A 23486-nucleotide genomic window follows, 5' to 3' on the forward strand; every position below is an offset into this window, starting at 1 on the left:
AGAGAGAGAAAGAAAGGCTTATGGTGTGAAGAAAATATAAGGAGTTTATCCTTTATTTATAGGAGTTTTATAGTAAAGTAGTCTCTAAGCTTCGTCTGTATCTTCCGCGTACGAGCTCCGTTTTCTACGTTATTTATATCCACACGTTGGTATTTACGAGTACTACAACTTTCATTTAGACCTCGTTGGCTAATTCTTATTGTATCTCAAATTTACAAAACTGTATTCGAATTCGCCGCGCTCGAAAAGTAGAGACTAAGCTTCGTCCATATCTTTCGCATACGAGCTTAGTTTTCGACGTTATTTATATCCACGTGTTGGTATTTATGAGTACTACAACTTTAACTTAGACACTATTGACTATTTCTCATTCTATCTTGGATTTACAAAACTGTATCGAATTCGCCGCGCTCGAAAAGTAGAGACTAAACTTCATTCATATCTTTCGCATACGAGCTCCGTTCTCGACTGTCTTTTTATCGTTTAACTCCTATTAATGATATCTTCATTTATCGTTTAGATTATTTTGGCTGAAAATCGACCGATCTAAAATTCGAATTTTCGGGTTGTGCACTGTTATGCTAAATGTTAGAAAAATCATAACTTCCTCATACGAAGTCAGATTTGGGGGTTCTTTTTATGGATGTTCTCGGTTTAACATATACTAAAACTTTGGTTTAAATCACTAAGGCTAAAAATTCCTCTATCTTTATATTATTAAGATTTTAAAGAAATTTGTCATATATAAATGTGAATGTGGGATAAGCCATAGAAGAAGAGGCAACTAATGTTTATAATATTGAAATAACAAAACGTGGCCAAAAATTATCCCACCTCGCTTGTGGGATAAATGCATTTGAATCAAATGAAGCTATAAAAATAGATTACTATCAGGTTGTTGATAATTTAGCATCCTATCTCACATCTGATAATGTAAATTGGAGGGAAGTCATTATAAATTGTGAGAGGTCTCTAGTTAGATAATTCTTAAGAATATTATGATCATTGTTTTAAAATAGTTGAAACGTTATAGCAACAAGATACAACATCTTAGGAACTCTCGGTTTTGGTTCCTCTAAATTTTGACGGGACTTACCTATGGTTATTCTTAAAATATAATAAAAAAATATTTTTTGAGGGTAAAAAATAAAGTAAGATTAAAGATGAAATATTATTTACTCAATTTTTTTGAAAAAAATGAAGATAAATTGAAATGATATAAAAATTCCAGCAAAAGTTTTTTCATCCACCAATACTATAATAATGTTGAAACAAAACCATTAACCACATTTTGGTTGCGGTTCTTTTTTGCTCATTCGTAAGAGTTAGGATGCAAAAGATTAAAAGAACGAGTGACACAAACACGATGCAAAATAATTGCCACCTTCAAAACTAAACTTTAATAACGATCTCCATCTGATCAAAAACTTGAATTTTAATATTTTATACTTTTTTGGGTAATGGACTAGTGGTACAATTGAATTCGGCCCAAACTCTCGATGACACAAGCCCACAAACACAAATCTTGATTGCAAATTGGCAATTTGTAACTACTCCTGTTTCTGGGCCTTATTTAGTAGAGGCTACCAGCCCACCCACGTCAATGCTATCTAAAATTTATAAACCCTAGAAATATATCTGTCGTATCGTGTTTAAGAAGCGCGGCGGAGGCAAAGGCAAACCTAAGAGAAGATCAGAAGAAGCGGAAATGGTGAAGTTTTTGAAACCTAACAAGGCTGTCGTTGTTCTCAACGGCCGTTTCGCTGGGCGGAAGGCCGTGATCGTAAAACAGTTCGATGACGGAACTCGTGACCGTCCCTACGGCCACTGCCTCGTCGCTGGAATCGCCAAATATCCGAAGAAGGTGATTCGTAAAGATTCAGCAAAGAAGACTGCGAAGAAGTCGCGTGTGAAGGCATTTATCAAGCTAGTGAACTACAACCACATAATGCCGACGAGGTACACTCTCGACGTCGATCTCAAGGATGTCGTCTCGGTCGATGCTCTCCAGTCGCGCGACAAGAAGGTTACAGCTTGCAAAGAGACCAAAGCAAGGCTAGAGGAGCGGTTCAAGACCGGGAAAAACCGTTGGTTCTTCTCGAAGCTCCGATTCTGAGTTGTTTTTCGTGTCAGGTTTTGTTACGTTTTTCCGAATCTTTAGTTGATGAATGTTGATGATGATAGACTGATTAATGCTAGTTTACTTGTATCGATTTTTGGTTGCAAATCAAGATACGTTTCAAGGATTAGTTGTTTGTACCTCATGCTTGTTTGTTGGATTGGTTATCGATATGAGTTTGTTCCTTTCATCGTATAATTGCTGTTTAATATTCATATCCACAGTATTCATCTTGAATGGAATACTTTCAGCTGATCAATACAAATCGATATGATTGCATTTGAATAGTTTTTAATCAGATTAGCTTAGCAAAGTATATTTTATTAATCTCGGACACAGTAGGCGTCGAATTCGTTCAATATCGATTTGGACTTTATGATTTGAATTCATTGTGTTCCATCGATTATCAATGCAGAAAATGATTGTTTTATCGTTGTATTAGTATTTCATCTCACGAATTAAACTAGTTGAGATTGAAGTAAAGCCTAGTGTTGAAATATGAAAGGTCATTTGTTTACAAATGCAATTAGAAGGATTAGAAAGTTTTAAGTACATTAAATTAATTTATTAGATTGAGAATTGTATTAGTTATGAGCCGAGATATATGGATCTATGAACTTGCTCAAATGATTATAAAAGGAGTGGAATAACAGCAAATGATTCAATCAAAGAATTAGTACATTGTTAAAGTTTAATATAACCAGGTTCAAACAATTAGTACATTAACTTTAATCAAAAGTAACTTATTTACATTTTTACATGTATAATCGATTAAAGTTTTATAGAATCTAAATCTACGAGTTAAGATATCATATTTAGTATGTATTATCAGAACACTCCACTTATTAAATATGACTTATGATTCTTATAAAACAAGACCAACCCGTTGGTGTCCAAAGGCTATGATTAAGTTTGAAGATGATATATATGTATAGTCTTTGTCTTATACCGAATTTATGTCGTTTAAAAGTATCGTTAGGTACCTTGGTCTATCTCATAACCCTAAGTTAAAGTTTGATATCAAATAAGTCAAAAAGTAAACAATCCAAGCTAATCTTGAAATTAACAAAAACGGCAAGACCAAGTTTACAAATTATAACTTCCTTTTATAAATGCTCTTAATGTTTTTTGGATTTTTGATCTTGTAAACATAGCTTTTAGTCCATATTTATGAACATTTTTTATTTATTTATTTTGAATTCTCTTAGCATGTTTAATTGTAATTTTCTTGTAATTGATTGTTTTTTTCAGAGAAACACAAATTTTTTTCCCAAAAATAATACACATATTTGATTGACTTTTTTATAATGGTTTTAATTGAGAATCCGTTGCATTTGTGCTTGTTAATTTAGAAATTGAAGTTTTTGCATTGCAAACTTGAATGAAATTGTATGACAAATGATCTAGTGTGATCTAATTTGGAAACTAATGGTTCAACATCTACTAATTTTGATACTGAAAGGTTCTACATTAACAGAAGGGCCTGTGTTAACTTGAAAATGAAATGTAATGTCTTATTATATGAGTATTGATGAGAAAAAAAGAGTATCAAAGAAATCGAATGATCTTATTATAGATCAAATAACATCAAAGATACATTAAATTTTTTAACATATATTGGAATTTAAGAGTTGTTTTTCTATTTGATTATGAAAACAATCTGAAATATCATACTAGCCTAGACCATTTTTCATCACCCACAACAATCTTTGAAAATCTTGCAAATAGAATTTGATGCTCACTTACCAACAAAAATTGGTCACAACATTTTTCCTTGTTCCAAGATTGATATGATGTTAATTTCAAAATTTAATGTTGAAAACCACAATAAACAACCGCAAAACAGAAAAAAAAAACATACGAATAATGAGGTAAAATGAAATTGTAGTTTGCCAAATATAAATGTTTTTTGAAGAAAAAAAGTTGGTTAATTATTTTTATTTATTTATTTATTTATTTTCAGTTACTGGAGAAAATGTTAGGGGTTTAAAAAATACCATATAAAATAATTTAAGCATATTTTTTTAATTTCATTTTTATACCATGTAAACTAATAAAAAAAATTCATAAATAGTTCTAAACAATTATATATAATCTTAGATTTTATGATTCTATAAACAAAAGATGATCACAATCATATTATACTGTAATCTTAAGATTCGATTAGGATTTTATGATCCTAATTTAATCTGAGTTTATTATATATTCAATTTTTAAAAATTGATTTATTCAACTTGAAAATCGAGCATATTAGGTCATATGAAGTCTCATAGAACATCTCATTTTATCAATGACTAATTATACATGATAATGTTTATTATTTATCTTTGTTTCCTTTTTCACTTAAGATGTTCTATTTATAAAGTATGTTTCTTAACATAATACTATAATAGATAATTAGATACTCAACAAAAACAACATTACAAACAAATAAAAAAAAACAAGTTTATTTTGATTGAATCTCCCAAATTAATCTTATAATTACAATCTTACTTACAAAACATAAAAGATGATTGTGTCACAAACTTATTCCAAAACATAGTTGATATATGAAGGGATCGGTGTGAACATATGATTTTAATCCCATTTAAATCGATTAGTCCAAACAATTGGGCCTTGAAACCTACTTTAGCGCACATCTCCATGTCTCATCGTTTATATCTTTCACGAGCCTAACATAACGGTTGGATCGCACGCGCTTCGACGATCCGCTTAAGTTGACTGTTTGCTTGCAGTTTGCACTGATTTCGCACCGGCTTTGCGACAAAAATGGCGGACAAAGAAACTTCGATTGTGCTCAAAAACGAAGACGAATCGAACCGGCCTCCGAATCCTTTTTCTCTGCTGTTCACCAAGTTTACTCAGGTTTTTAATTTCCCTCCTCGACCACAGCCGCCGGAGAAGAAAGAGATTGCGAAGGTGGAAACAGAGAAGAAAGAGATAGTTCGTGATGGTGAAGTGGTGGGGGTAGCGAAGTCGGCTACGGTTACGTATCCAGATGGTCGTTCGAAGACCGTTACTTCGTTGAAGCTTGAATCGGAAGATGCGGTTCAAGAAACAAGTCCTGCTGTTCTTTGGCAGGTATGTAATCTATCCTCTTTTTTTTCTGAACCCTATATGCCTGATTTTGCTATTTTAGTCCTGAATATTCTCGGAGTTATTTTCTATCGATTCTCGTTGATTGAATATTTTTCACACTATCGGATCACGAATTCGAAGCTCCTTAATTCTCTCTCTCTCTCATCGTTTTCATTGTAACCACGAAATCTCTACTCCTAAAATCTTGGTATTCTCCGTGTAAAGTTTGGTCCTTTTTCTAATTCGAGCTCATTATTTGTTGATGATTATGTAATTGAATTGAATTTGTGTTATATTTTATGTTGATAAGCTGTAGGAGAAGGAATCTAGGAATTGTGATCTTATGTTGAGTGATATTTGGGGCAAATAAGTTAACAACACTAGTACAGATTGGCTGGATAAAATGGATGCTAGTTTATAGGTCTTGGTTTGCTCACAGTACCAATTGGCAATTGGTAGGTCATTTAAGTCCAGCTGGTGGATAGATCATAGATGTTGATGTTGAAGGTTCCCTTAAATTTTAGAACACTTTATCATATCCTCACTAAAGGGCTAAGGGCTCCATCCCATGTAAAATTTTCTTTTTGGCTTTTATGGCTAGAATTTTCAATTTTAATCCATTTATATTATTTATGAATTATGAATTGTTACTAAAAATTATGAAATATCTATTCCCGTTGGTGTTTGTTTTTAGGTTTATGCAATTGGAGGCTTCTTTGTGTTGAGGTGGGCTATTGGACGATGGAAAGAGGGCAGGGCAAGGAAGAAGCCATCTGATGATGTCCCACCATCACCCACACCCAATGATGATCAGTAGTACCTATGAAATATGGTTAAAAGATTCCATCTTTTTTACATATGTCGTATATTAATTCAAATACTCTGTTTAAATCTGAGAATTACTTTGAATATACAGCTTCCGACTTCTTTTACTTACCACTTGCAACCCTCTTTCGTTTTGTTTCTCCAAGTACAAATAGCAATTATAGCATCCGTCTCGTTTGATTAGATCAAAACAGATTGTACACCATCTGGATTGAGACTGAGACTGATTGACTAACTACTGACTGTGACTGAGACCGACGTCAGAGATATAAAAATTAACATTTTTTTTTTGTATCGTTCCATGGTTGGATTTTGAAAACACAACGTGATTCAAGAATGTCGTGGTGTGACTAAACACTTTTCCTTTATTTGTTACAAGGAAAAAGGCTATAAAAACACATATAACATAATCCTTTTGTTTGCCAATTGATTTTGCATTTCACAAAACTTGATCACGGTTATGAGCCAACAACTTTATACCATTCATAAACGCTACATCTGGTTGACAGTTGCATTCTTACACGTTTTTTTTTTATAGAATTTGAGATTTCCAAGTATTTTGCAAAATACCCATAAAAAGGATGGTGTCTAGATTTAAATCTGAAACTCTAATTAAGGATTTTTACTTTCGTACCACTAGGGCAAACATGTAGGGATAAAAAAATGTACGTTTGTTCTCATAAATCCAACCAAGTCCTTTCAAACTTCAAACACAATGGGTTTAAAACATGTATGCATGGAATCTATTGACTTATCTTGAGCCATTTCGAGAATGTGTATTAATTAAAGTTTAAACATTCATATACTTTGCGAACGGTTTTACACTTGTAAGCTCCTTAGATATTGTATTCATGTTTCTACTTTCAAAATTGTGATGAAATAAAGCAGCTTCCTGAACAGTTCTTTCTAATGCCATTTTCTAAAACTTGTTTATCCTCCATACAAGTTTTTATTTTATAGGTTTAGGTCATTTTTGTTCATTCAATTTTTGGTTTTGTGATTTACTGTTATATGGGCTTAGGTTATTTTTTATCATTCAATTTTGGTTTTGTGTTTATTTGGTCATTTAACTTATTTTAAGTTTTAAAAAGTCACCAAAGTTTTTGTTTTTGTGCTCATTTAGTCACATAACTTTTGGTTTGGTCATTTAACTTTTGGCTTTTTGTGTTCATTTAGTCACCTAATTTTTAAAAGTTGTACTCATTTTTATAACTTTATTTTAAACTTTTAGTGATTAAATTGACACAATTTTAAAAGTTCAGTGACTAGATGAACACGATTTTAAAAGTTAGGTGACTAAATTAGTACAAAACCAACAGTTAAGTGACCAAACCAAAAGTTGAGTGACTAAATGAGCATAAAGCCAAAAGTTTGATGATCTTTTAAAACTTAAAATGAGTTAAGTGATCAAATGAGTAGAAAACCAAAAGGTAAGGGACCTAAACTCTTATTTTATTTTCCGAGGTTTCATAGCTTTTCAACCTAGATGTTACTTTCATGCCAACTCAAAATGTTAAATGATACACTTTTTTAAAATGTTAGGGCCTTAGGGTTATAATTCATTTTCATTTCAAAATTGTATACTTGTTTTGTTTAACTGAGTGATATAATTATTGTTTTTTAAACGATTACTATATACATGTTTTTGAAGATGAATTTAACAAACTCAGATTGTATCAATTGAAATAAGGGTTAGTCACTAAAAAGAGTAGCATGTTGAAATAAGGGCTAGTAATTAAAAATGACTAGCATGTTCTAGTTTGAAAAATTACATTTCTTTATCATCCCAATGAAACTGTTACACGTCCATTATAATTGACGTATTATAGGTAAAGTGGACAATGCACCAATTACAAAATAGCATCTAGTTTGTAAGGGGTAGTATTATGCATTTTTCCGTTTTGGTATATTCTACACGGAGACCCTAACATATCAAATGACTAGTTTTATCTATGCATTTGGCTATCTTTTTATTATTGAAATCAAGCATTCATTTATGTTCTACATATTTTCTCTTTCAAATAGTTAGAAGGTTGTAGTAAATTGGTATGAAAGCATCAATGGCTCCTGGAAATTTAACCTGAATAATGGAACCAATATCAAAGGGACTAGAAAGGATGCGATCCTCCATGGTTGAGATATTTCAGCAGTGCTCAGAGTCTCTCCTCATAGAAAAAATGACGAAAATGGCTGTAGAAAACGGACGATTGCGCTTCATTATTAGAGACATGATCCACACCACACTGTTAGAGGAATCTGATCAATGTGTCAACAATAACGGTTTACCACCACCATTGTTAGGTTTTGAATGAAGAAAATAAAGATTAGTAGGAACAATCACGACTAGTAGTAGGTTAAACTGAAGGTTAAGAAAGTTGGATATGCTTTTATTCAACGGGAACAACACATATAGGTATACTCTTAGGGTGGGGAGGTATTTTATGTTTCAGAAACTCTATTCATATTTTACCTTCTAGAGAGTCCATTACACAGGCTAATGGCATGGTCACTCAAAGTAAAGGTATAAATTTCATTGTCACAGGGATTCGTTTTTCCCCATTGCCCTTATGGATGAGGGTGCTCGAAGGCAAGGGAATCAAAGAATTGATTGACCAAATTTAATAGATTTATCTGTCTGGAATGAAGGAATTAAGACGTGTATAATTGGACTGGTTAATTCTAGTGTGATAAACAGTTGTATATGTATAAAGCCTGTCATCTCTTCTCACAAAAGTCTTTTCATCCTGCCGTCGAATTGAAATATATGTGGCCTTGCTTCAAAGCCCATCTACATATTCCAACTGCCTTTTTTTGAGCTAGTCAAGTACGTGTTGAACGCAGACTGAGACTCTACCACTCCTTCGACACAAATTTGTGCACTTAACGTCGGTCTCCTCATTCCCAAATAACTATAAGTGGGAAGCCTCTTTTCAGGGTAGACTCAAGTCGAAAGACTTTTGAAGAAACATTTGCACTTCCCTTTTACAACTTAGGGGGAAGGGGTCCTTCTTCAAGCATGTCGACCATTAGGTGTATCGATTCCCTAACGGAAACCATTCCTAGCCATCATTACTTTCAAACGATTTTGTCTTTACTTTACCAACGTCTCTAAGTTATCAATCATCATACTAAACAAATTAGCAAAAGTCATAAGAAAAGAAAATTCAACAAAAGGTTGAGACGTAGTATGCCCAGTTCATTAGGTTCTACCATTGCATGACCAAATCATATTCTAAATAAAGAAATTGATCTTGGCTCAGAATGAACGCTAGTTATATGCTTAACACATGCAAGTCAAATGCTTTCTTGGGGAATTGGGCAAAAGGAAAAGAGACTCCTAGGTAAAGGTAGATTGTCTGTCCTAGGAGGTAAGAAGCCTTGAGAACAAAATGTCGAATGAGTTCATAACACATGGGAATCTACTGAACAATTTGTGGAAAATTCTAAAGAAAGCTAAAAAACCGTTATTTGATGAGTCTGCATAACATTAGGTAGTTTTCCAGGATGGAAAGTCCTTTGAAAGCCTTTGTTAGCTCGTTATTTTCAAGCAGGTTAGAAGCAAAGAAATGTGGAAATAAAGCTTTATCGTATGTATACAAGATCCTTATGAATCCACTATACAGTAGATTTGACAATAACCTTAAAAGCATTATTACAAAAGTATGCAATTTCAAGTGGTACAATGATGTAGTCAAATTCGATAAATATATAAATAGGGATATGCTTTACAAAAACAACTTCATCGTATCATACCATACTTATATAAGTAAATATGGAACTTTTAACACACGTTTCCCATAGTTGATCAGCTAAAGACTGAATGGGATCAAATATGGGTTTTTTTGAGAAAACCCTATGTCACAACGTATGACATGGATTACCACGACGTTGCCATAATTGTATAAAACGCACATCAATCTTGTGTGCCACGATATGACAAGTTGATGGTCACGACATGGCAGCTACCTGAGTGCTTAACCCTAATCACGGGGCTTGTGCCCCTATTTATGGGAAGTAAGGGATAAGGTTTGCACACCCTCAGCCTCAATCATCTCCCTTCACCCTCCAAGAAACCCTAACCTCTATTGTTGAGTTTTTGAAGCTTTTGGTGGTGTTTTTCGTTTCTTGTGGGAGAAGGAAACATCGTTGGCACATAAATCCAACTTGCAAGTCTCATCATTATCTTTTAGCACTTACTCTGGACCATTTTGAGTGTTCCAGTTCCATGCTTTATGTTCTATACTTCTATATCTAGGCTTTTTGTGCTTTTTCTCCATGTTTGGGAGAGTTTGAGTGGATGGATTCCATAAAGTTGCTTTATGGATCCTTGAGGTCCCTTTGAGGTTTAGTGTTCCAGATCTGAGATTTGGTTAGGTTTTGGCTCATGCATCAAATTTTTTACCTCATTTCCACTAACGTTATGACTTAGCTTGGGAAAGACATGCATTTGACAAGCACGACTATAAAGAAAATATTTTTATGACTCATTGGGTGTAAGGAAACCATTTAGAGGAGATGAGTGTGTGGCTTAGTGGATTAAGGGCTTAATCCATTATGTTGTCCAAGATCAGTTCCCACGATGTGGCAATATGCCCATCAGGTCGTGATGTATGAAGTTCTCGCGACTATTTTGTACAAAGATTTCCACATCGTAACAAAGGTTGGGCCACAAATGGTGGCCAATAAAGTTGTCTTTTGGGCTGTTGACCTTGATCGTTGATCATTGACTTTTTGACCAGTTTGACTTTTGGTCAAACCTTGGTAGAATTAAGTGTTTAGCTAAGATCTAGTCTTGATTTGGTGCTAGGTAGCTTAAGTTAGTTGTTCTGATTGCTGAGGGTTGCTGTTGAGCTTCTGCTAGTTAGCTCAGGTGAGTTTTCTCATTATACTTTGTACTGCAGTATGTATCCTTGTGTGTAGCATGTTGGTATGCTTCAGTGATTAGTTTTGTTGGTAGATATGTATGATTAGCTGTGTTGTTGGTTATTGTTTATCTGTTTGCATATATTGATATATTATGGTTGGTTAGGTTGAGGCGGTCCTTCTTTGTGTTTTAGGTTAAGATACCCGGACGGTCCAGTGTATAGTAGGCCTTGCGAGGCGGCCCAGTCAAAATATAAGCCCAAGGGAGAGGTCCAACCACTATAGGCCATGTGAGGCGGGCTAGTAGATTGTAGGCTCGATAGAGCAGTCCAAGCATCCTACAGGCCTTGCAAAGCGGTTCAGGAGGACTGGTGGCTCATGTGTGCATGCATTGTATGTGTATTGTTGTATGGGGTGTTTTAGCGAAACTTATTAAGCTTTGGTTTATAGTTGTGATCTTGTGGATTAAATGTTTTTCAGGTGCTTATCAAAGGACGAAGGCGAGACTGAAGGCTCATGTGTTCATGCATTGTATGTGTTTTGTTCAACTGATTGATATATTTATTGTGTTTTAAACGATTACTATATACATGTTTTTGAAGATGAATTTAACAAACTTTGATTATATCAATTGAAATAAGGCTAAGTTACTAAAAAGAGTAACATATTGAAATAAGGGCTAGTCATTAAAAATGACTAGCATGTTCTGGTTTGAAAAATTACATTTCTTTATCACCCCAATGAAACTGCTCCATGTCCATTACAATTGACACATTATAGGCAAAGTAGGTAACGCGCCGATTACAAAATAACATCTAGTTTGTAAGGGTTAGTATTATGCATTTTTTCGATTTGATATATTCTACAAGGAGACCCTAACATATCAAATGAATAGTTTTATCTAAGCATTTACCTATCTTTTTATTACTGAAATCAAGCATTCATTTATGTTCCACATATTTTCTCTTTCAAATAGTTAGAAGGTTGTAGTAAATTGGTATGAGAGCATCAATGGCTCCTTGAAATTTAACTTGAATAATGGAAGCAATATAAAAGGGACAAGAAGGGATGCGGTCCTTCATGGTTGAGATATTTCAGCAGTGTTCAAATTCTCCCCTCATAGAAAAAATGACGAAAATAGATGTAGAAAACAGACGGTTGCGCTTCATTATTGGAGACATGATCCACACCACACTGTTAGAGGAATCTGGTCAAGGTGGCAACAATAACGTTCTACCACCACCATTGTTAGGTTTTGAATGAAGAAAAGAAAGATCAGTGGGAATAATCCTGACGACCAATGGGTTAAATTGAAGCTTAAGAAAGTTGGATATGCTTTTATTCGACGGGAACAACCCATATAGGTATACTCTTAGGTTGGGGAGGTATTTATGTTTCAAATACTCTCTTCATATTTTACCTTCTAGAGATCCCATTATGTCACACCCCCGAACCATAAAACAAACGGTGGAAATGTTCGGAGGTGGATGACGTCATATGTAGTATCACAACAATTGCATCATAGTAATCAAAGTAAACACAACCATTACATTGCATATGAATATTTACATTTGTTTAAAAAAATAGTTTGTATACATCAAAATATAACAAAGGTAAAAGACGAGACTCTAAAATGCTCCGTCTTTTCCAAAAGTTGGCAAGGGTACCTGTCTATTGTTGTCCTGAGAATACAAACGGTTTTGAAAACGTATCAGCATAAAGCTGGTGAGTTCATAAGCATGATTTTGTAATGAAAACTAGTCACTGAATTTGTATAAATGTTAAAATTTCATTATATGTAAAGTATCGTTTGTATTGAAACTCTGGCTACCACCAGTATGTAAAATGTATTTCTGTTTGAAAACCCTAGCTACCACCAGTATGTAAAGTATGTTCTGTTTGTATGGGAAAATCCCTTATTTTCCCTAGTATTCGTGTTTTTGTTGCTTTAATGGTTCCCAAACTGTAAGGCATAAGTGTCACACTTATGAAATTAAAGCAATTGTTCATGAGTGTATTATTACGTAAATTATTTCGTACGATTGGCGAGTTTTATGACCGTACTTAAACTTGATACGACGTGAAACTGACGCCAATATCCTTTATGACATTTGTCACTCGTAGGCATGCCGGTCCGACTGTAGCTAGCAGCCAGGTGCGGGATAGTCAGTCCCGTATAGATCTATACACAAAAGTCACGCTTTCTCTCCAGGAAATTCTGGTTCATAAGGGTAGTCCTCCACTTAGTTAATGTTGTAAGTGCCCAAGGACGTGTCTCCCAATTAAGTTGACAACTTTGTGTGTAATAATATAAATAAGTGTATTGTCCTTTCGTATGAAAATCCAATGTATGTTTTGTAGAGTAAAAATAATTATACTAAAATATTTATTTACTATTGTACTCTCTTAGTAATGTATGATATAATCTAAATCTGTCATAGTTTATGCATTCAACCGTGTATGTAGTTTGTATCTATAAAACTGGTAATGAAATCCCCAAACTATACCCATTATAGTTTGAATGTAACGTTAAGTTCACGAAATGTTTGGAAAATTATGCAATTTTATTTAGAAAACGTCCCTTATGCTCCGCATACTACAAAAGGGATTAAGTATCTAAATGCTTTATGAAAATCATTGATTTGTATAAATTGCATAAATTTGACTCGTTGAAAACTTTGTGTTTGGCTTGTATTCCCTTGAAAACGTGTAAAAGTCATAAAAGCGTGGGGGTATGAACTCACTGTTTGACATAGGATTTGAATGTCGTGTTTATAGGGATGCTGAGTGTCAACTGATGTTTCGTACGCAAGTGGATCCTATTAACATATAATAACACACATATGTATTTAGAATAGGATATTCCATGACTAAACATGATAGGTAACCACTCTAAGGACCTGTAAATGCTTGAACTAAGTGTCGGAATCATATATGATTGAATGAGGGAGGTGTACGACCACCCTAAGGGTGTGTACGTCCATGGTTGTGCGGCCCATGAGTGTATGGCCATACAATCATGAAGGGAAGTGTTTTTGAGGTGTTTCCAAGGTTCTACTAGCATCCAATGAGTGTTATAGGTCCCATACTTAGTGGTATTGCAAGTTTGAGGCCAAAGACGATCATCAAAGTGGGTATACGGCCCTAAGGGTGTGTGTGCGGCCGTATAGAGGGGTGTGCGGCCGTACACTCTCCTTGATTTTGCCCAAGATGTCGATTTTGAGGTGCATTAAGGATAATACCAAGTTCGACTAGAAGATGGGGGCCAAACTCTCACTTTGGAGAGCCTTTAAGGTGTGTATGGCCAACCTTAAGAAGGTGTGCGGTCGTACACCTTCAAGGAGGTGATGACAAGGCTGAAATATGAAGAATCAAGGGATCTTTCAGGTATAACATGCTATGGGATGAATCACTTTTGTTTTTTAGGCCTTTGGATGGTTCTTGGATGAAGATTCTAGAGAGATAAAGTAGTAGTGTGCAGCCAAGAGAAGAAAAGAGCGAAGGAAGGGGGTCTCCTCATATACATAGGTGTGAGTGACCCACCACCCCGAGTGTGCGGTCATGGGGTGGGTGTACGACCGTACACTCCTCCTAGAGGGGTGTTTGTCCCGAATGTTATGCTATGACTTGGAATAACTCAACCTAGAACCCAAATTTTGATTGTACTAGGCTTAGAACACTTGAACAAATCCTTAAACGATGTTAAAAGGTGATAGAATCGAGTTTAACATTGATAGAATTGACCAATTGTACAAGACAGAAGTTCCAGGTTGTCACACATTACATAGGCTAATGGCATGGGATCTCGAAGTAAAGTTATAAACTTCATTGTCATAGGGATTCATTTGTCCCATTGTCTTTATGGATGAGGGTGCTCGAAGGCAAGGGAATCAAAGGAAGGATTAATCGACCAACTTTAACAGATCCATTTGTATGGAATGAAGGAATTAAGATAGGTATAATTGAACTGGTTAATTCCAGTGTGATAAACAGTTGTATATGTATCAAGCCTGCCATCTCTTATTAGGAAAGTCTTTCCATCCTGTCGCCGAATTGAAATATATATATATATATAGCCCTGCTTCTAAGCTCATCTACACACTCCAACTGCCTTGTTTTGAGCTAGTCAAGTAGGCGTTGAATGCAGACTGAGATTCTACTGCTCCTTCAACAACAATTATTGCACTTAACGTTGGTATCCTTAGTACCAAATAACGATAAACGAGAAGCCTCTTTTTAGGGTATACTCAAGTCGAAAGAGTTTTACAGAAACATCTGCACTTCCCTTTTACAACTTAGGAGGGAAGGGGCCTTCTTTAAGCAGGTCGAACATTACGTGTATCGATGCCCTAACTGAAAGCATTCCTAGCCACCATTACTTTCAAAAGATTTTGTCTTTACTTTACCAACTTCTATAAGATATCACTCATTAGACTAAACAAATAAGCAAAAATCATAAGAAAAGAAAAGACAACAAAAGGTTGAGAAGTAGTACGCCCAGTTCACTAGGTTCTACCATTGTATGACCAAATCATAGTCTAAATAAAGAGATTGATCTTGGCTCATAATGAACGCTAGCTATATGCTTAACACGTACACGTCAAATGCTTTTTTGGGGAACTGGGCAAAAGGAAAAGAGGCTCCTAGCTAAAGGTAGATTGTCTGTCCTGGAAGGTAAGAAGACTTGAGAACAAAATGTCGAATGAGTGCATAACGCATGGGAATCTGCTGAAAAATTTGGGGAGAATTCTAAAGAAATCAAAAAAACTGTTATTTGATGAGCCTGGATAACATTAGGTAGTTTTCCAGGATGGAAAGTCTTTTCAAAGTCTTTGTTAGCTCGTTATTTTTTAAGCGGATTAGAAGCAAAGAAATGTCGAAATAAAGCTTTATCATATGTGTACAAGATCCTTATGAATCCACTATACAGTTGATTTGACAATAACCTTAAAAGCATTATTACAAAAGTATGCAATTTCAAGAGATACAATGATGTAGTCAAATTCGATAGATATATAAATAGGGATATGCTTTACAAAAACAACTTCATCGTATCATACCATACTTATATAAGTAAATATGGAACTTTTAACACACGTTTCCCATAGTTGATCAGCTAAAGACTGAATGGGATCAAAGATGGGGTTTTTTGAGAAAACCCTATGCCACAACGTAGGACATGGATTACCACGACGTGGCCATAATTGTATAAAACGCATATCAATCTTGTGTGTCATGATGTGACAAGATTATGTTCACGACGTGGCAGCCACTTGAGTACTTAACCCTAATTACGGGGCTTGTGCCCCTATTTATGGGAAGTAAGGGACAAGGTTTGCACACCCTCAGCCTCCGACATCTCCCTTCACCCTCCAAGAAACCCTAGCCTCTATTGTTGAGTTTTTGAAGCTTTTGGTGGTGTTTTTCGTGTCTTGAGGGAGAAGGAAACATTGTTGGTACATAAATCCAACTTGCAAGTCTCATCATCATCTTCTAGCACTTACTCTGGACCATTGTGAGTGTTCTAGTTCCATGCTTTATGTTCTATACTTCTAGATCTAGGCTTCTGTGCTTTTTTCTCCATGTTGGGAGAGTTTGAGTGGATAGATTCCATAAAGTTTGCAACTTTATGGATCCTTGAGGTCCATTTGTGGTTTAGTGTTCCAGATCTGAGATTTGGTTAGGTTTTGGCCAAAGCATGAGATTTTTTTATCTCATTTCCACTAATATTTTGACTTGGCTTGGGAAAGATATGCATTTGACATGAATTTGACTTAGCTTGGAAAAAGACATGCTTTTTCTCCATGTGTCGGTCTACATGAGTTTCCGGTCTTTTGGACATTGGGGAATTCGACGAGTTACACAGGCAACTTGGCGAGTTGACGATTTACACAGGTAACTCGACGATTTACTGGATACACTCGATGAATTGAGATCAACAAGCACTGTTGACCTTGACTGTTAACCTAGACTTTGACTAGGGTTGACTTTGAGGGAATTTATGGTATTTCGGGATAGTGACAAGTTAATCACATGATGATTATAGTGTTGGATTAGTGTCTAAGTCCATATGTAACAACGCAAATTTTCAAACAAAATTTTCATTTCAAAAATAAAGTATTTTCATTCAAACAAGGCATAATTATTCCAAGTGTTATGTCAAAATACAATTCATAGAATTCCCAAGATCTCAAAACATCAATCAGTGTGTACAGATCACGCCGGCGCCTTCCCACGGTCCTCGCTAGTACCTGAAACACATACATAACAACTGTAAGCATAAATGCTTAGTGAGTTCCCCAATATGCAACTTACGCACATACGCCTTTCTAGGCCCTGACCTTCCGGTCCATGTGTCTCAGGGGACTTCCGTCCCTGCTGGGTAAACCTTCCGGTCCTACCCACGCCGACCTTCCGGTCCATAACACAACGCCTTCCGGCCCATAACGTAATCGCCTTCCGGCCCATAACATAATGCCTTCCGGCCCATAACATAATCGCCTTCCGGCCCATAACATACATAGCACATATAACAAATAACTTACCACATATAGCACATATATCACATATCATATCTGACCTTCCGGTCATACAGTCAAACCCTTCCAGGTACAGTATAGTGAGAAGACTCACCTCGTGAATATCGAAAGCTAGCAAATCCCGAAATCACTCGTGCTCGATCCGCCGAGCTACAATCTCCCTATAACATCATATATCTCTTATTAACACTTTTATCTTCTAAGTTTGACTACTCCTAGGAAGTCAGACATAGGTCAACTCTGGTCAACGGTCAACGGTCAACGGTCAACTTGACCGGACTCGGCGAGTGCTATGGCGACTCGGCGAGTCTAGACGTCCTCACCAATTCTCTAATATTCCCTTTCTACTCGTCGAGTATCCCTCTTGACTCGACGAGTTCCTCCTGGAAGAATCGCGGTGCCACCCCGACTCAACTCGCCGAGTCTGAAGAACAACTCGACGAGTTCCAGTTAATCTTCAAGCTACTCGCCGAGTCTGTTCATCGGACTCGGCGAGTCCATGCCATGCAACCGCTCAAACTGCTTTCTAAGGTCAGAACTGCTCCAACCATTCATAGGTCTGGCCTTCCTAAACTTATTCATCACGTAATGTCCCCATTTCGGTGCTCATAATACACCCCATGACTCATAATTTACATTTTGACCTAAGGCATAAGGATTCCAATCCAAAACCTCCATTGATTCCCAAAATGCTCAGGCATGGGACATTCTGGACCTCCAAAGGTCCCGATACAGGGTTCCAATCGTTTGGGGGACTAAGGTAACATTCAATCTAGCCACAAAAGGGTTCCATAAACCCTAAATCCATATACACATCAACATAGAAGAATGTAACTCGAATTATTACCTGAATAATGTGCTCTCTGTGTTCCCAATCCTCTGAACGTGACTTCTCTTGTTGTTCCCTTAACCAAGCCTTCTCTTCCTTGCACAACAGCTCTTCCAAAATCAACAATGGTCTTCAACCTTGCTCCAGATGCACATAATCGAATTAGGGTTTCTCTCAGAAGGCTAGAGTGAACAATGACGGCCATAAAGTCCCTCATATACGTCCCAAATCTGAACGGTTAGGGTTTTCGCTAAACAGCGCAGACTCGCCGAGTCCATATCCGGACTCGTCGAGTCCAGTCGCGAACCCGCGACCAGATCCGCGATCCTACTCGGCGAGTCTAGGCTCCAACTCGCCGAGTCCCCTCTAAAAACACCCCAAAACATAATTATAATAATACCTGAAATTCCGGGCTGTTACACCATAACTATTTTGGTATGTACTGGACCCGATTATGAGCATGGTCCTTTTGGGTTGCCTTCACCATAGCAATATGTAGGATTAATTAAGGAGAGAGAGAGGTTTAAGTATGATTTATTAATATATTATGAGAGTAATATATTAAAGGAGAAATCATATTGTTTAATTAATATTAGTCAAGAATTAATTAAGAATTAATTTTGTGGCTAAAAGAGATTAATTAAATTTAGGAGACTGGACTACAATTATTGGATAATTGAGTTATTGGGCTAAGGAATGCTAAAGGAATAAGGGGTGAATGAAATTATGATGGAAGCCCATCACATTTTCGTCCATGGCCTTATCCAGAAGGTTCCATGGGCTGCTTAGAGTTTAAGCTGTCCATTAGGGTTTTGACTGAAACCCTAGTAGTCCACACAAGTATATAAAGGACCCCTTAGGCCCCAAAAACGTGTGGAACTGATTCTCTAGGGTTTCTAGTCGTTTTTGGGCAGCCTCCTTTCTTCTCCTCTTCATCTAAGTTGCATAAGGTGTTTGTGACTCCATTAGAGGTGCAACACTTGAGGCACTAAGCTTTCTAAGGCCAATCCAAGCAAGGAATTGATTGTTATTGCTATATAACAATCAAATGTAATTCTCTAAACCCTAATTCAGTTTATAATATGTTATATCTAAGTTTATTAGTCTTGGATTCAAAGCATGTACAATAGAGAAACCTAGATCCAAGCATTAGGGTTTGTATGAGCACATAAGATTGTTCTTATGCCTAAAATCCATCAGTGGTATCAGAGTCTTGATTGGTTTCAGTTGTATGTGATGCTATGTTGAATTATTTACTGAAAAACGAATTTTTTGGCCTCTGCCCGACCTGACTCAGCGAGTCAGTGGATGAACTCGGCGAGTCTGTCTGACTCGGCGAGTCCAGGGGACAGACAGAGGGAATTTCGGGATTTAGCTGCTGTTTTGACTTGGATTTAATGCCTAATTCGTTTTTTGAAGTTAAAATCCGATTTTTATCTTAAATTAGTGATTATCCTTGCCAAAACGATAGATAATTTCAAATCTTTTAAATATTGGTTGTTTATATGATAAATATGGATTATTTCAAATTATTTGGTAATTATCTAATGACAAAAATAAGATTAGGTCAAATGTAGATAATTATGAAATTAATTGTTTAATTTGAATTATTTGTTATTTGATACCTAACGTTTTGAAATGTTTCAAAACTTTCCCTCAAGTTTTGGAATTTAAAAGTTGATTATAAGTTTAATTTTGAAATGTTAAATTCTAAAACCCTAGGAATTTGAAAAGTTCGAATCACACCCTTATGGTTTTGTTAATTAATTAAAGTGTATAATTAAAAGTGATTTAATAAACCCATAAAAATTTTTGGTTGACATTTAATTAAATTAAAAGTATAATTTACTAAGTTAAACCACCTAGTATTTTAAAAGTGTAAAATACACCCTATACTATATATAACATTAAAAGTCTAGTATTAAATATGTATGAGTAAACAGTAAGTCTTACCGTTAGTAGGCCTCATTCACGAAGCTGGTCTATAAGGGGTGTTTAAGGAAATTGCCTATAAAATGGCGATTGAATGGGTATCCACTCTTACCCACCGCACTCTTGACTAGTGGATGGTCGTTAGCCGAACGGGTAGGATAGGACAGAAACCTTCCATTATAAGTATAATGAAGTACAAAGTAACTAAATGCTTTTTCAAATTCCCAAATCATAGTTACTTTAGGAAAAATGTGAAATTGTATGCTAATCCATAGAATTACACTTCGTACCTCTGTCAAACGTTAGTGGAGCGTGTGTGGTTAACCGGCACACTAATTTGGGGATGACATTGGTAGCGAAGGGTGACTCAATGTTTGTCATAGATCAATGGAGCGTGTGTGGCTAACCGGCACATTGATTGGGTGATTGTAGCATTGGGTGCACCAAGTGATTCGTATGGTTATTCACACCTTATTTGTGATCCTCGGCATCCCAGTCACAAATAGTAGGGCATAATCGAGATTAAACATGCCATTGAAAAGTTCAATGAATCTCAAAAGATCTAGGAGTTTCAATTCATTTAAAACTTAATCTTCCTTTTCGTTTTTCATGGTGGAAATTGGTAAATCGTCATTTACCTACCTTCAAATATTTTGCAGCTAGATTACGACATCCCTTTTCTAGGTTGTAGAATATTGTGTTGGATCTTAGCCTTAATAACTCATTTGGGTGTTTTATTAAGGACTCAATCAACTTAACTTGAATTTTCTCTCGTTTTGTAGATGTCTGACTCTAACCGTGGTATTCCCGAATCCCAAGGAAAAAGTGTTCCTAATGAAAGTGACAGCTTGCTTCAAAGTGAAGGATCACTATGGACTAGCTTGATTTCACTTCCTCCTTTTCCTTCCGTTGTTCTCCCTAACCCTAATGATCGAAGATTTGAAAGGTTCAAGATCACCGAGTCCCTATTGGAAATGGAGCATCAAGATGGCAAACCCGTGTGTGCTCACATCCTAGGGATGAAATCACACATTGATAGGTTGATTATGTTGGGTGCGTCTATCTCAAATAAGTTGGTTGTGGACTGGGTTCTTCAGTCACTCCCTGAATCATATGATAAGTTCATAAAAGAGTATTATATGATGAAACTTGACGCAACCCTCATTGACTTGACTTACATGCTTATTGTTGTTGAATCAGAAATGATTTGGCGAAGTAATGGAGCATATTTGTCTGATAACTCAACCAACCATGCTTCCATGGACACCACTTGTTCCTGCTGCCAAGGGAAGGGGCAATGGATACGAAGCTGCCCGAAGGACCAGAAGAATCTAAGAGATAGGAGAGTCGATAAGTATGGCTCTACTTCAGGTATAAAATCCACTATCTAACTCCATTTAAATTCCTATTCTTTATTCATAATGTGATAAGATAACATTGGCATGTTTTGCAGGATTAGAGAAAAGAGAGGAAGTTTGATGGAAGAGCAAGATGAGTCTGATCACGAAGAAATGGATTTCGATCGCATGAATTCGAAGATCAGATTTTGAGCTTAGGGAATTATGATAGAATTGTTAGGAGTATATGATTACATAGTTTTTCATTTGAATTTTGCATTGTAAGGACATGTTTTCCGCTGGTTTTATGAATAAAATAAATTTTTGGTTTTTATCTTATTTGTTTATCCTTGCAATGAAATATATGAAAAATTGATGTTTGTGTACTTCTATTATTAGCAAAATGGATTTGATTCTTGGTTATGTTATTTGTGGAAATATCAAATGTTAACCAAATAGGGAGAGTTTCTCATCGCCCAAGTTTCAATTGGACATAAACTTGGAATCATGCAATGTGTATTGTATGATAAATGAAAAACTTTCACATTTGGGAAACTTAGACTAATTCTTTGGCAAAGTGTCAATTGAAGGACTAGGAGATCAAGTACACTAGATCGTACGTTGATCAAGTCTACCACAAGAGTGACAAAGATATTTGTCATGATTTACTAAAGTTTAGTAAATATGGTTATACTTATAAGATTGAGTATAATTCTGAGTTAACTGAAATAGTTTCAATCAATAGCAGAACGAATAAGAAGAATCAAGAAGGCAGAAAGATAAAAGTTTCTCCATTCTAAGAAGAAGGGAGAGTACCTTTTATTGTGTTTTATGATGAAGTCTTAATGATTAAGAACCATATCTCAATTGATCTTCTAAGTGAGTCTTAGTGCATTTGCATGTCTAAAAAGAGGAATCAAGAATTGTAGAAATGGGTAAATCAAGAAGTCAATCATACTTCGTTCCAATATCAAGTCTTAAGTAGGTTTATAACACTCATCAAATGTGGAATTTGGAAAAATTTTCTTATTCTTGCACATTTGAAATGGGTAAGTTGTGTTGTCTTGGATAAGACAAAGACCAACTAGGACCAATTTGTGAAGTGTTTTGTCTTGATAAGAACTACACTAACTCTTGAATATTTGCTTTGTGATCAAGAAATGTTTATTGACAAGAGAATCTTATATGTCAAGGAGTCAGTGGGAGTCTTAATGGTCTTGAAAGGTTTCAAGAACAAATCAAGAATATACCTTATCGATCATCACTAGCACACGACTTGAGGTTTGCAACCTATCGTGCTGACATTATTTTGTTTTTGTGCCATTCCAATTGAGTTAATTGCGTATGTGAGTTCTATGAGTTCTCATTTGAATGCATACTAGAGCCTTAGTCGATGGAAAGTACATTGATATGTAAGGACAAGTTACTAAACTACTTGGAAGACATGGTGGGCACTCGTGTTACCATAAGGCAAGAAATCAAGATTAAGAAAGTTCAGTCCATATGAGTTTGGATTTGTCGCAAACCTTGGTTTTGGCAAATTCACATGGATAGGAACTCATACACCATAAAATCTAAGTGTCATAAGATTCCCTCCTTCATGAAAATGACTGTGAGGAAATGCTTTCACTAAAAGAGATGTAAGAAGATAGCGATTGTGAAAATTGTATTCTCAAAATTCGATTATGGTTACGGCATCCCTTTCCATAGTTCGAATTATGAGATTTGGCAATTAGTTTCAACATTTGGAACTTAGTAACATAAGTTCTGAATTGTTTAAGCACACATATGAGCTATCTAAGACAAAGGTTTATAATGTTAAGAAGCCTAGATAAAGGCTTATCAAAGCATCTGGTATTAGAAATATGAATTCCATAAATTCAATAGGCATTGTTTTCTGAAAGTTCATTTGTTTTCTGAATAAATGTCAAAGCTAGTGGGATCATAAGTGTTATGATAATAAT

At 35.7% G+C, this 23486-nt stretch overlaps 2 protein-coding genes across 2 annotated transcripts; both read left to right on the top strand.

Moving 5' to 3' along the window:
* The first annotated feature begins 1643 nt into the window (after positions 1–1643).
* LOC111921752 (60S ribosomal protein L27-3) lies at positions 1644–2317 on the top strand. The gene has a single exon (XM_023917333.3). It carries the CDS (start codon positions 1709–1711, stop codon positions 2114–2116), a length of 408 nt encoding a protein of 135 aa, XP_023773101.1. The 5' UTR covers positions 1644–1708; the 3' UTR covers positions 2117–2317.
* A 2447-nt stretch (positions 2318–4764) lies between these two features.
* LOC111921751 (uncharacterized) lies at positions 4765–6129 on the top strand. The gene is made up of 2 exons (XM_023917332.3): positions 4765–5200; positions 5892–6129. The coding sequence occupies exons 1-2, from the start codon at positions 4889–4891 to the stop codon at positions 6012–6014; spliced, it is 435 nt and encodes a 144-aa protein (XP_023773100.1). The 5' UTR covers positions 4765–4888; the 3' UTR covers positions 6015–6129.
* Positions 6130–23486: the final 17357 nt, after the last annotated feature.

This window comes from Lactuca sativa, chromosome 2 (assembly GCF_002870075.4).
Source record: "Lactuca sativa cultivar Salinas chromosome 2, Lsat_Salinas_v11, whole genome shotgun sequence".
NCBI classification, from domain to species: Eukaryota; Viridiplantae; Streptophyta; class Magnoliopsida; order Asterales; family Asteraceae; genus Lactuca; species Lactuca sativa.

Bases quoted from the DNA above. Each gene is read 5' to 3' on its own strand.
- LOC111921752 (XM_023917333.3), top strand. From the start codon at position 1,709: ATGGTGAAGTTTTTGAAACCTAACAAGGCTGTCGTTGTTCTCAACGGC.
- LOC111921751 (XM_023917332.3), top strand. From the start codon at position 4,889: ATGGCGGACAAAGAAACTTCGATTGTGCTCAAAAACGAAGACGAATCG. The intron at 5,201-5,891 runs GTATGTAATCTA...GTTTGTTTTTAG, and splicing joins GTCCTGCTGTTCTTTGGCAG to GTTTATGCAATTGGAGGCTT.